This window comes from Rhyacophila brunnea, unplaced genomic scaffold (genome assembly GCF_057557595.1).
Source record: "Rhyacophila brunnea isolate RB1 unplaced genomic scaffold, BYU_Rbru_1.0 scaffold_2, whole genome shotgun sequence".
Lineage (NCBI taxonomy): Eukaryota > Metazoa > Arthropoda > Insecta > Trichoptera > Rhyacophilidae > Rhyacophila > Rhyacophila brunnea.
This window is the reverse complement of record NW_028232859.1, coordinates 17,540,759-17,555,541: the sequence shown is the minus strand read 5'-3', so window position 1 is coordinate 17,555,541 and position 14,783 is coordinate 17,540,759. Positions and strand designations below refer to the sequence as shown.

General features: G+C 33.2%; 1 protein-coding gene across 2 annotated transcripts in view; it reads right to left on the bottom strand.

The window, feature by feature from the left end:
* Oatp30B (Organic anion transporting polypeptide 30B) overlaps window positions 1-14,783 on the bottom strand; it is a 184,333-nt gene that overhangs the window by 70,836 nt on the left and 98,714 nt on the right. For both annotated transcript variants that reach the window (XM_085946622.1, XM_085946623.1), the window contains one exon: window positions 4,535-4,767. In XM_085946622.1, coding sequence (XP_085802748.1) covers window positions 4,535-4,599 — 65 coding nt within the window. In that variant the 5' untranslated portion in view covers window positions 4,600-4,767. The remainder of the gene's footprint in view (window positions 1-4,534; window positions 4,768-14,783) is intronic.

The window sequence follows — 14,783 nt, the reverse complement described above, 5'->3', positions numbered from 1 at the left end:
AATACGCATGAAAGATAAAAAATAGAAACGTAAATTGTATATAAATTTGATTACGAAATATATATAAAACTCGCTTTAAAACGGATAAGGCAGGTGCTGATTGACCATGCTTACCATAGATTTTGTGTAGCTGTGGAATAGATTTTTGTTTGTTCAACAAGTTACTCACAAGAGATTTATTTTTATTTAACATAAGTAAGTAATAATGCCTGCGATAAGAGACCACCAAAAAACTTTTAGTATCTTCAAGACACGATTCGTTTATCTTTACTAGAATCTTTCCAGTGTACACGAGAAATTCTTTTAATATAATAAAATACAAGTGAAAGAGAAGACCATGCGTCATATTTTTTGCACAAAAAATAAATAACCAAAGGTAGTCTCAAAGTGTATTTTGCTCGAAATAGCACCTTACATTATTAAATAAGCCTAAAAAGCTTCATAGGTTCCGGGTAACGAACAAAGTTGACAAAAAACTGAAATAAGGTCAGAAGCAAAAAAAAAATCTACTATACAAGGTAACGTAGCACACGCAGGCGGGTACTCAATTTAACTTCGTTAAATGAATTCGATTTGCTTTTTATAAGTGATTGCAAGATTTGGTACAACGCCCTCGGAATGGCGATTATCGATTGGCCGACCGGTTACTAGACGTACGGTTATTGGTATTACCATTCATGCTCGGGTTGGCTTTCTTCAGCCGCACGAGTTATATTCGTCAGCATTATTATAATATAGGCAAAGACTGTCGATGCATTTCGCTTGTTTCTCCAGGTGAAATATTATTCGAATGCAACGAGCGCTCGCGACGCGATTCCCGCAGTAGTGAAGGAAGGCCAATGAAAGCGCAGATTGAATATTAAATCTTGACTGAGCCGCCACGCGAATACAAAATATCGCTGACATTCTGCGGCATATTGATAGTAAGAATTCATTCTTATTATCTTATAAATAATTACTTTAATTGTGTTAACTATAGGAATATTGATAATTTACCCATTCAAATAAACCATAATAGGTGGTAGGTACCTAGGGATTGCAATACCGAATGCAAATTTCATTACCGGGTTTTCGGTATTTCTTATTGAATACCGGTATCTCTTAAACATTAAAAAAACAGAAGTAGGTGATTATCAATAAATATACATATGAAAATATTTTAAAAATATTATTTAATAGCAAAAATCTACATAAGTACCTACATTTATTATGTTGACATTTAAAAATATGTATTGATCATAATTGTAGAGCTAGTGATTTTTTACAAATAATTTGAATATATTGATAATTATAACTAAAGCCCTCAAAAGTTCATCAAGTGCAAATAAGTCCGGCTGCAGGAAAAGCTTCTTAAATTCAACGCTTGTACAGCCATCAATAATTATAGAATAATTGAACATTTTTGTCACGGATGTTTTCTATTTCGAAATAATATTATGATAATTAATTGCGAAAATTACTTATATAAATATATTTGATGAAGTTTGTTTTATTATTTTTTCACCTCTGTTGGATTTACTCAATATATTTGCATTTTAGCATCACATAACAAATAATTCATTTTCAAAAACGTAAACGAGTGTGCTTTCTTAATACCGAAAATTCCGGTATTATGGATTTTTAAAACCGGTATTTCGGTATTGATAAATACTGAAATACCGGTTTTGAAATCCTTAGTGGTACCCACATTACCGACTGTCAAACTTGTAAACGTCTTTCTAAGCGAACGAACCCGGTCCTGATCTTTATTAAATGATGCGAATTAAGTTCTACATCTACATAATATATCATGATCCTTTTCTTCCGTTAAGAGAGTTCACTGCTAGAAATATCAATTAAGCACGTGAGACAAACGTTTTTGATGATTATTATATTGTGTAATATGGGGGATAACGCAAGGAATATGAAGAGTTGGGGAGTATGGATGGAAGGGTCGGTTGTAATTCTTTATCAACGACGCCTAACATCTAGAGTAATATTGTGGATATGGACTGTCAGCAATTACTAGTTGAAGTCGATGTCACTAAGTCGACAATGATTTAAAAATGAGGATGGAACTGAGATTAATAAAATTATAGTTGGTATATAAAATAAATATGTTTAAGAAGGGGATGGGCGACATCTCCCGAAGGAATTAACGGAAAACGGTAAATAGGAAGTAAATATCGCAACGTCACTTAGAGTTAAAGAAAATAAAAATAAATAATATTGAAAAGTCAGCAAGCAGAATTTTCATCCGGCTGTGGGAGAAATAATCGCACCCTTTCGTAAACTCCGACAGGATTCTGTACAATCATTTCATTTACGAAGTTTGGCGTTTTCCCTTTAAAAGTTTCAAAAACAAATGTTAGATAGTATTTATATAAGATGTTAAGTCAGTTCACATGTACATACCATACACTCTACAGCAGTGGTTTCCAAACTTTATGTTACTACGCCTCCTTAAAAAAAAATCTAATCTTGGTGCCTCCCCCTGTATTTCATTAAATAATACAGACACCTTTTTAAATAGTCAACAATCTATTAATATATATATAATATTATTTATTAGCACAATCAATTTCAATAGTACCTAGTCAATCCAAATTCATCACCGTTCATTGACAAATGGATTCTATCATGGCCCCCACATGCTGAAGCTGGTCCCCAGGCCAGGATCTTTCAAGCACATATTTAAAATATACAATAGCTTCGAAACAAAGCAGCGCCGACTGTGCGGCGACTTTTGTTCATTATTGATAAAATAATGTGAAAAGTGCATTAGCGAAATAACCAAGAACTCAGTAAATAGATTTTTGTTTGCTTCAATATATTTGGCGTAGAAATCATTTAAAAGTGGAGACATGGCGATTTTTTTTTTTTGTAATCTTGATTTCCAAAGCTCCAATTTTTTTATGAATGCCTTCACTTTGTCTTTTTAAATCAGTGAATGCATTAGTGGTCCTTGCATTGATTTATTCACTCATTTTTTTTAAATTCAAACAAATAGACAAGTTTAATAACAAAATTATCGTTCGTAAACAAATTTGCCTCAAATTTCAACATTATGATTTGACCCTTTTATTTAATTGCTTCACTGTAGTCTGGAAGTGAGGTATTATAAAATTAGTCTCCATATTTTAAGACAGGTTTGCAAACAACCTTTTATAGCACTGTTTTTTGTGTAGTTTATAACTAGCGGCCGTGTTATAAACTATGCATTTGCAAACTGCAAACCTGTAGCTACATTAATAATCACAATTACTATGTTAAACTTTTCGCGCCTCCCTTTGCAACACTCCGCGCCTCCCCAGGGAGGAGCGCCTCCTAGTTTGGAAATCGCTGCTCTACAGTCTACTGGATAGTATGACCTACATTCATACTATATTATTATGCACTATGCAGACGTCAGATATAATATGAATTATTACTATAGTATAAATAGTGTAAATATTTTTTTCTCGAAATTGTATGCGAGTGTTAAGAAATTGTATAAAAATAACAAATATTTTATTACCAATATTAATTTACAATCTGATAATATGAGTTCTTCGGTTATGTTGGTATGATTTATGTTAAACGTTATTATTATTACATTAAAATACTCAAGACAAATATATTACGTAAGCAAATAATTGATATTTACGAAATAATACATCACTACATTCATAATATTATTATAATAATTACAATTCTAAATGATATTACAGCTCTGTTTGGATTTATGATTAGAAAACAGTGCAAGAGGTCACTATAGATAAGCGAGAAAAAAGTAAACAAAACAAATGATACAAAAACATTATAATTTTGTAAAGCGTAATAAAATACTTTAAATTATCATTCGCCTCTACAGAGACGATAAAAAGGGTACAGAGTTTGATAGGTGGTGATTTAGTGAGATTTACAACGAGTCTTAGAAAAGAAAAGGTTTCTACAGTAGAAAACATTATTTTGTAAGAAGGATTTAATAAAATACGTTCTGTTTACAATGTTTGCATTGTGTTTGTCCACGGTCGTGATTGATCACACATTTTTCACTCCGAAATTCCGATTAAGGCTTTATGCAAGTTTTTTTTTTTTTTTTTTTAAAGAAAACGTTTTCTTGCTACATTCTTTTTTCAAAAAATATAGGTACTTAATCAAAGTGATGGTTTATGTGCGGCTTAATTCTGCTTTCGCACAGGTGTTGGATATATACTTTTAGTCTCAAGAGAATGGAGAGCTTAACCATAAATCACAAGTTCTTGTCAAAGTTTCAATCTCTTGGAGGAAAAATATTTTAAAATTCAAATTCTCCGTGCGAATATAACATTGAAGAAGGATTCTCACAATGAAGCACTATACTTATATTTTACATCGCAACTTTTAAAATAAATTTATAAGATAAAAATAAATCAGAGCAACGGTAATGATATAGGATTTCCTGTGTCCTTCTGATAAAATATTAGTTTCCCGTTAGTAGGTATTGCAAAAATTCAAAAAAAAAATATAAAGTTAAAATACGATTGTTGATTCATGATCATTCACGTTGAGATGGATATCTTGGAAGACTCACCTATGTCCCTTTCTGTGTTGAGGCGCCGCTGGTCCTGCGGCTTGCGCATCCGCCGATCCCCCCATGGCGCCTTCGCTGGCGCGGCGCGCGCGCCCCTGCGTTCCTCCACCCGCCACAATGGCACCCGATCCAACGCCACTGGTACACCACCACTGCCCTAGCGAGAATGCAGCGGCCGCTGCATGCCTCGCCCTCCTTATCTCTATTCAATTTCCTCCTGTGATCTATGTAACCTGTAACAATACAACAGAAACATACTTAGTTTAAGATACAAAGTTTTGCAAAATCCTTATTAAATCCTAGCTAGGTTGTTACACCAAACTGGCGCTAGGGACGATATGGCGAAAATTAGTTATTTATGGAGTCAATTTAGAATATCATTGGGTCTATTCTATACTTATCGACCGCTAAAGTGATCAATATTATCAAACTTAGGGTAGGTTTGTATCAAAATATTAGCACTTATTGTAACGGTTACAATAAGTTGGTTTTTATTGTTGCAATAAGTGCTATATTTTAACAGCACCTATCTTGCTGCTGTTAAAACATAGCACTTATTGCAAAAGTAAAAGCCAACTTATTGTAATCATACAATAAGTGCTAATACGTTGATACAAACCTACCCTAAGTTTGATATTATATATCACTTTATCACTTTTAGCGGTCGATAAGTATAGAATAGAGTCTATTCTATTCTGTCTATTCAATAGACAAACAGATTAGAGTAAAAGAAGTGCCTACGTCAGCAATAGTTATTATGCGACTATTATATATTTTGACAAGATATATATATTATATATAATATATATATTGCACATTCTCATTAAATGTTGATATTGGATTATTATTCAATCAACAGATAATAGTGTTATTAAGGAAAAATATATTTAAATTGTTACGTGTAAAGGATGATGTATAACATAACTAGTCGCATTCTTGTTTAGGTACCTACTGTATTTGTTTCTACATGTATAGTTTAGGTTGTAATTTTCTTACGAATTTTCTTACGAAACCTTTAAAAAAAAAATTCCACACGTTATGTTTTTCAACGCAATAGTTCAATCATACAAATAAATAAATTACACAATTCATAAGCGTCAGTGTTGCCTGCAAGATGTACAAAGTTAATAAGTAATGACGTCGTCTCTTTCCCATAACCAAAACAAAGTTTGTAGATAGTGAAGTATTTATTATTTAGTCATTTTTAAAACACCGCATATACGAAAAACGTGTCGTGTCTGATGTTGACAGAATCTACATATTTATAAAAATTAAACGAAAACTATATAATGTTATATAAAAACGTGACAGTGCAGCTATAGTTTGTTAATTAAATTAAGCAAATGTAGCTACAACTCATTACAACCTAGAGTTGGGTTCATGGCTAGGAAATATTAGTATGTAGTTTTAAAATATCAAATCATCATAAGTACGTTAATATGAACTATGATAAGCTATTTCTCAACCGGAACTGCGGTCATGAAGCTGGGCTTATGCAATCCGGAATAACCGGAACCTTTGGTAATAACATTATTTAAGTATATTTGAAAACGTCATCCCATAAATATTTATAAAATAATTATTAGTTATATGACCCCACGATGGCCGAGCGGTTACGCGTCAGGCTTATAATGTCGTCAGTCCTGGGCTCGAACTTCGAGTCTGGAAAATTCATATTTTATTTTTTAACGTGTGTGTGTGTTAATAAGTTGAGAGAAGTGGCTCGTGAAAACAAAAGAATCTGTTGACACAAAACCTTCACTCTGTGGAGGTCCATAATATAATCCTTCTAAGGATCGAATATGTTATTATTAAAATAATATTAGAAAAATATCACTGCATATATATATACATTCCGACCAAATCTATTTAGGCCATACCTTGCATGTACAAGTTAACAGCATCTGTATTGTCCGATTTGCCAAGAAGTTATAATATGTCTATAGATTGCTCGCTGATATTTATATGTATAATTAATAATGCAATGCTACATGCTTTCCATCTATCATCAGCTACGTTTATACAATCTTTCAGGAGTAAAACGGCCGAAAAGCGCCTTTCAAAAGTTGCACTGGGAGAGTCTCAAAAATAAACTTGCCAGACCCTATATTCTATAATATATGTCTTTATTGATTTGGTCTTAATTGAGAAAAACCTTCTCTCTGAAAGTAAAATCAAAATACATTCGATCTTTCCGACAACAGTTCGATTATTTCTACGCAAAATTTGTCGACTACTGCCAGATAATAATTAATCGAGTAGGTACGAGTATGTTAAAAATGGAGCGAATTCCCAAATGAAAATGGAGAGTCTAAAACAGGCGCTAAATTTTCAATGACCAATCTGCGCTTGTTACTAAGTTGGTAAACTAGCTCTGCGCCGAGTCGAAGTAATGACGTGCTATTTAAAATGTAATCAGGGCAACAGGAAAATACCTGGGGCGACAGTAAATGAATTTTGCAGGAAAAGTACACCATGGCTAGGTCTGCGTTTGCTGGTTATATTCAATCCAATTATAGTATTAATTATGGAGCACGTAGGTCGGATGCGACGAACACATGAGCGAAATTAGCGTTTAATGTCGTATAAAAAGGATATATTCTCCAATTGATAATATATATTATATAAAATTATCCACATCAGTTTATTAGTCAATAGCTATTTCGATTGCCACGCCATTATCGAGACTACAAAACTAAAGAATACTTTCTGTTTGATATGAAGTGTAAAATGTATAATATACATGTGTAATGCATATATACAACATATTATGTTGTATAGATGCATTGCACCGATACCTGAGGTCATCGCAACTTGGTATCGACCACAAGCACCTAACATGCGAAAGCGCTATTAAGCTAAAAATGGGTTTATTAGGTAGCACGTTGATCCTATATACGAAATGACCCACTTATAACGTGCCTGAGCAACCGAAGGAGAGCCTAAGGACATATTAATTACAAATAATGATTGCAAGGCCCTAGTGAAAGTATCCAATAAAACATTATCTCTAACATGCAGGCTTTGTAGAGAGAAATGCTTCTAATATTTCGGAGACGCATATTAAATTTAAATCCTCAACACACATTACTAATAACATATTGTTTACACTGATAAGATAACGCGCCTAACTAAATCAAGAGAATAACGCGAAACTGCAGTAAAAATCATAATTAATACATAGTCAATACTTCATGAACATTAAATTAAAATTTTAAGTTAAATTAATATCTATGATTTTTGTTTTATTTCCATCGAGATAGATTTTAACGAGACGAGTTTCAGCTTTGGGCAACTTTAGGTCCACTGTATAACTTTCCTATGGCATAGATACAATCCTATTTCCATTAGCTCTATAATAAGATGTGGCCGCCTCACAAAGAGGTTTCATAGTTCATTTGTTTTACGACGAATGGGTGTTGGCCACTTGCTCAACATATTAGGTCTATGTCTATGCTCTGAGTTCAAACAACACTTAAAGACCCGGGATTCGAACCCGAAACCCACTCGTCCATAACAAAACTACCTGAAAGCAACGGTGAGACAAAGTGACAAAAAAAATGATTTTTAAATAAGTGGATATGCCAATCGATTGCTGAAAGCTATATCTACATTCTACATAATGAATTACTGAAAAATGAAATATCCCATTAAAAAGAAAAAAGCCACTGTTGCATTTATTAAAATTGCTTTAACTTTAAAGCAACAGTGGGATAACTTAGTTAACCCACTGTTAATAAGGCCTTATAAAAATCTCACCATTATCATCTAACCCACAGAAAAAAAATAAACATAGTATAGTTCACTATTTCATTTCTATGACAGAGAACATTAAAGTTCAATTATCTCGAAACTAGTGTTTTTTTACTTATCTCACTGTTGCCTTTAGGTAGCGATATGAACTTGTATTGAAAAAGGTAGGATCATAGTGTTTTTTGTATGATTGAATTGGTCTATCGATAATATGCCGATGATCCGATCCAATCCTAAAAGATATATTTAACGCACTGGAAAGAGCTACAAACGAAATGGTACTCCAACACAATCAACCGACTAAAGTCTGTCTTCTATAAGCTGGCGTGCGGTTTCCCCCCGCTTCAGCATCTTAACACTGCATTCCCTCTCGTTCCCACCCATTGAAAACTTGCAACAGTCGAACGCGATGGCACAATGTTTTCCGTCCGTGAACGACGTGACGTGAACGCCGGCTTATAGAAGACAGACCTCCACATGCATTCGACTGATGATAAAAATAGCTACAGATTAGAGAATATTGACGAATTCATTCATAATAATGCACTACCACTAAAACGACATCAACCAAGAAGATAGAATTATTACACCGGTAAGCAAATTCTCTTATGGTTTAAGGACATATTTTAGATTAAGACTTCTCCCCAAGAAAACTAAAATAAAGCTAAGTATACAAAATATGTACCAGGTCATAATGACTTATGGACCGGAATGCTGGGCTTCATAAAAAAATATATGATAGTATGAGGTGGACATCTACGACAAGAAGTTATTGAAAAGGTATTTCAGAACCGTATGCGACGAAGATCTCAAGAGACGAGGAATGTACGCCATGAGCTAGCTATACGCGTTTATAAAATGATCTTACCGCCGTCTCACACGCGAAAGACATTCCAATATCACAAGGATGGAAGACACCCAACCAGAAAAGGACGTATATAGATTGTCGTTGTTACTTCCTCACCCCGTGCCATCGAGTCTTATAATTATTATCTTTCTTTCAATGGTTAAATAACAATAAGTAAGCTACAGTTAATTACATCGCCGGGATTATATCAACAGAAAAATTTTAAATTCAAATGACACACAAGTATCTTTAATACTGCGCATTCAAATGATTGTATTTTTCTTTATTGATATCGATTTTTTTGTTTCTGAATGCACGTCACATAATGCGCATATTAAAACAAAAATATTTATAAGAATCGTGTCGGTAAACATTCAAGAATTTGGGGATAAGACTTAAAAATACCTTTTAGTCAAATTTTGATTGGCCTTCAGTTGTGGCGATGTTGTTAAATATAACTCTTAAGAAATATAGATGTATTTTCACTTTATGAGATTGTCCGTCATAAATTGAGTTAGAATTTATTTAATAGAATTTCATTTCACAAAATGAAAAAATATAAATTATATTATTTATTATTAATAGACACTGAATCTGAAAAATAAAACGGTCCCCGTAAATGACGTAAGGTCAGTGTATGCTCACATCTTTTATAAACCAGTGGCGAAGACTTTTTACTAAGCGAATACTTGATAGCTAAGGATTATTTAACATTTCAATATTATGTTCAATGATAGACATAATGGTAATCATCATTTAATTGACATATATTTAAATTTCGCAGTAGAATCTATTGAATTCTAATAAAATCTGAATTATTACAAGCATATTTTTTCACTAGTTAAAATATATGGAAGACGGCGATGACGCCATACATTCGCCCTAAAGAGACCCTTCTTCACTGTCGTAAACATCTTAATATAATAAGTGTGGTTGAAAAAGAAACTCTGTTTACAATGCAATAGGGGAGCATATTTCAAATACTCGAACATGTCTTTACAACATTGTTGTCCTATATTTTTTATATGTCCGCTTAAATATTGCCTCAAAATGCATTATTCCTATAACGTATTTGGTTAAAAAATTAATTCTACCTAGATTAAAATAAGAGTGCGAAGTGCAAAAAACGAGAAATTTTAATTTTATTCTGCTAACCTGCCCACTTTAATATTGAGATTTTATATCTCTTCACACCAACAAGTCGACAAAGCGCTGTATGTAATGAAAAGTACAAAACGGAGGTTGGATATACATATATTTTTAAATATAGTCTTTATAACACCATAACAAGCCAAAAGGTTCAATGACAGTAGTGTAGTGAAAAAGTAGTGTATTTAGTAATAAAAGTTAAACAATTACAAACACCAAGGCTTTGAGAAAATTAATATATCGTGACCTCACCGGGTCGAACCCGGAGCCCCGGATGAAAGGCAAGCGCTTTACGCACTGCACCATGAGAGCCGTGTAAATGTGCGTGAAGCAGGGGGATTTGTAGTTCTGCAGATCACCACTACGACGTCCGGAACCATGATACAATCAATGGTAAGTCTATGAAGCAGTGTGCATCGGTAATCTATGTTAACAGGGCGATGAACGTTTGTGTGAATTGTAAATACAATACATCGCAGTATCTTTTTGTTGACGATTTACGATGACGAAACAAATAAAAATATTCATGTAACGCGTATAATGTTACGTATTCTAATATGTATGTGAAAAGGTCAAATATTATCATAGTTCAGTGCTGAGCGGAGTGAGCGAGCGATTCGATAAACGACCTTGTTTCATTATCACCGTCCTTCCAGCTGGTAAACCAATTTGCGTGAAAAGCCCGCATCGCTTTGAATTTACTAAGTAATTAAGTTTGGGCGCAAAACGAGAGGTGTCGTGACACCGGTTAATATTTTTGGAAGCAGGTATGTACCTACCTGCGATTCAAGTCACATTTTAGGGGAAAATAGTTATTATTCAAGATTTACTTACTGCTTATAATATTGTTTATGAGGCAGAATGTAAATAAGTACAAAAATACAATTTGAATTATTCTTTAGTCTGTAAGCATCGATCGCTAGACAGTTGGGGACTAAATTTATTTAAGTTATATACATAAAAATGCTCATATTTCTGCAAATACAGTAGAACCTCGATTATCCGGATTATTTTTAAAATTACCGAGATGTCATCAAAAAGAAAACGTGTCGTATTATCATTAAAAGACAAATTGGATACAATCGATGATTTGAAACGCGGTGACTTGGGACTTAGACGTTATCTATCTAATAAATATGTCAGAACGTCAACTGTTTCGGATATAAAAAAACAAAGTGAAACTATTATGAAGTTTACTAGTCGTTTAATGTCAGAAGATGGAAGCTCAGAGCGGAAAGTTATGAAAAAATCAGGAAATAAAGAAGTTGAAGAGTGTATTTTTATGTGGTTCATACAAAGACGAAAGAGTCACGTCGGTAATACAACCGATGGATCAGGGTGTAATAGAAACATTCAAAGGTTTATATAGAAAACATATGCTTCGACGATTATTGCTAGCAGACGAATATATTGAAGAAACAGTTGACGCTGAGTTAGCTTCTACAAGAAAATAAATTTAAAAGATTGTTGCTACATGACAGCAGATAGTTGGAATTCTTTAGATGTGTCAACTTTGAAAAAATCATGGAACAACATTTTGAAAAGACCACTTGTAAGTTCCAGTAACGCGGTAGAACCTGCTTTAAGACGATACTTCAGTGAAACGGCAAATAATTTTCAACTATAGGTGCGACGAAATTTTGCACTCGCTGGCAGTCGGAGAGCGAACGTCGAGCTGTGAACACGTAAATTTGTTTCGTGATGGCAACGGGGGTATTAATTCTTAAATCGTGTAAAGATGACTAAAAAACGTTACCCATTTACTTGAAGAAGAAAACATGTCAATGAATATATTATTATTGTTACTAATAGAACAATAAACAGAACATTAAATGGACGCATATTGGATTTATATGACAAATTATATTTCGTTCGGCACTCGTCATTTGCACAATCCGCGCATCGCCTAGCCACGATCTTTTTAGACCATGCCTCAACTGAGGTATAGCCTTAAGCTTGAAGCAAAAATCTATAATTGATTTTTTTTATTAAAAAATAATTTATTATACAAATGAGTATATTGTATACCTATCTAGAAAAATAAAAATTATTCATACTGAATATACTTGTCTTCCCCTGTCTATTGTGATTTTTATTATTTTGATTATCCGGATTTTTCCTTATCCGGACTATCGGACTATCTTCATCTTCAATTAGTCCGGATAATCGAGGTTCTACTGTACATTAAAAAAATTAAATAATACAGCCATACATTTTAATAATACAACAGCAATTTATACAAATATGTTAAAAAATGAACGTGCATGATACTTATATTTTTGATAAGCAGTATTGCAAAACTATAAGAAAAAAATAAGTTCCCAACAATAGCTCAATTTTGATAAAAATGTGAATTAATGATTCATTTTATGAGGAAAGTATAGTAATTTCACGAGATAAAAAATAATGTGCCTGAAATATACTGGAAATATTTGTAATAAAGAGTCATACATTAAACATTGCAAGGTAAATAATATTATTACTTCATATTTTTTATAATAAACGTAACGTGCATAGATCCTGTACATGAAGAGCAGCATCTCGAAAAATAATCGATAAAGTATTAGGTATTTATTGTGCAGCTGTACGGTAAAATTATCTAACTATACTTTTTCTAAATGTTGCATTAATTACACATGCATATTGTGTTAATATGAAGTAGTAAATAGTTGGTATACTAATATGATATTTTTGAACAGCATCCCGACAAAGTAAAAGTCACCGCACGCCACTGACAGGTACTTAACGATCCATATTAAACTTGCCTCTTATTGGATGTCTCGACATAAAGATGAGTACAATTTATCAGACATAATTATCATTACTCCTGCTTAAGTTATAAGACGACAGAAAAGAGAGCAATGCACTCGCTAGGTACACTGTATAATCATAGATTCTTCGAGCATGGATGAACAATAGGGCAAAGTAAATTATGTCAAGAGTGAGTCGTTGATATGAATGCACTAGGACTAGATCTACTAGCTAGAATTAATTTTAAGAATAATCACGAGATGTATCAGCATGATTATGTGTGTGTGAGTAAGCACTACGTAGAATCTGATTATTGTTAATTTTATACAAATTATATTCCATAACTTGATTGATGTAATATTATGTTGTGTAAAGTTCATCACCGTTTTCCCATATGTTGTAAATAATTTATTACTTACAGAATTAATGATAATTTTCAACCACATCCACTTCACATCTAATGTAAATTGGAAAAAAAGTGATTAAATATGCAAAATATTGATTTCAGCTTAATATTGGTATTTACTAATATACGTAGAATGTGATAATTTGAATTAACTGACAACAATTCTTACTAAATGAAATGCTTTTGAACGAGTAAAAATCTGAATTTCATCATATATAAATATGCCCCATTTTCGTTAAAAATAAACCAGATTTAAAAAAATATAAATATACATTTCCATCTAAAAAAAAACAAAACCACGTGTGTTGAAGCAGACACGTGACATATCACCCCACATCAAAAATGTCACTGAGAGGGTTACTGAAAACACTATCGCGAAATCCTGATGGAGGCTGACAGCAGGGATGCACTCAGGGGCGGGCTGGCCCTTCGAGACACCGGGAGAAGTACCGGTAGACCGACGAGTCAAAAATGTTTTTTTTTTACTAAATATATATATTGCGAACTGTGAACAACGCATACTTATGTAAAGGATACAACTATGATATCACGGGAATACGAAACTGTTTAATTAAATTATATACGATTATGCCTTATCGTATTGGGTTCATTTAGTACATTATTATCGCGGAGCAGTTTAATATCCAATAAATGGGTTTGGGTCGAAATCCCGAAGGCCGGAATCCCGAAGGCCGAAATCCCGAATGCTGAAATCCCGAATGGCCGAAATCCCAAATGGCCGGAATCCCGAATACCGAAATCCCGAACGCTGAAATCTCGAATGGCCGGAATCCCGAAAAATAAAAAAATACAAACATCAATAATTGCGCAATCTTGAATTGCGAAAACCCATTTTTTGTGGAAAATGGGTTTTTGTCTCTTGTAAAATTTGCGCAATTCAAGATAAGTGTTAAGATTGCGCAATTTTTTCTGTTTTTTTTCTTTGATTTCGGCTTTCGGGATTTCGTCCGGCACCCCCAATAAATACATAATAATATTCACTAATTTTTATGTATAATTATATTTTAGGCCGGTTGGCTAGACAATTTCCCGTGACGGTCTCAGTCTAGTTTCCAATACTCCACAAAGAGTTAGGCTTATAGGATAGTTATTTCGATATAGCGATGTTGGAAAATACGTATATAAGTATATATGCTGTATACATTACCAATACAATTAAACCACTCAACGAGCATGTACCTAAGGCAAAATTTAATATTAAAAGTTTCTCGGGGTTTTCATAATCATCTACCTACTAGGAAAACTAGGCTGAGTTTGTAATCGTATAATTTCGCTCAATTTCTTGGTCATATATTCCTGTTATTAAAAATGTTGATATCCCG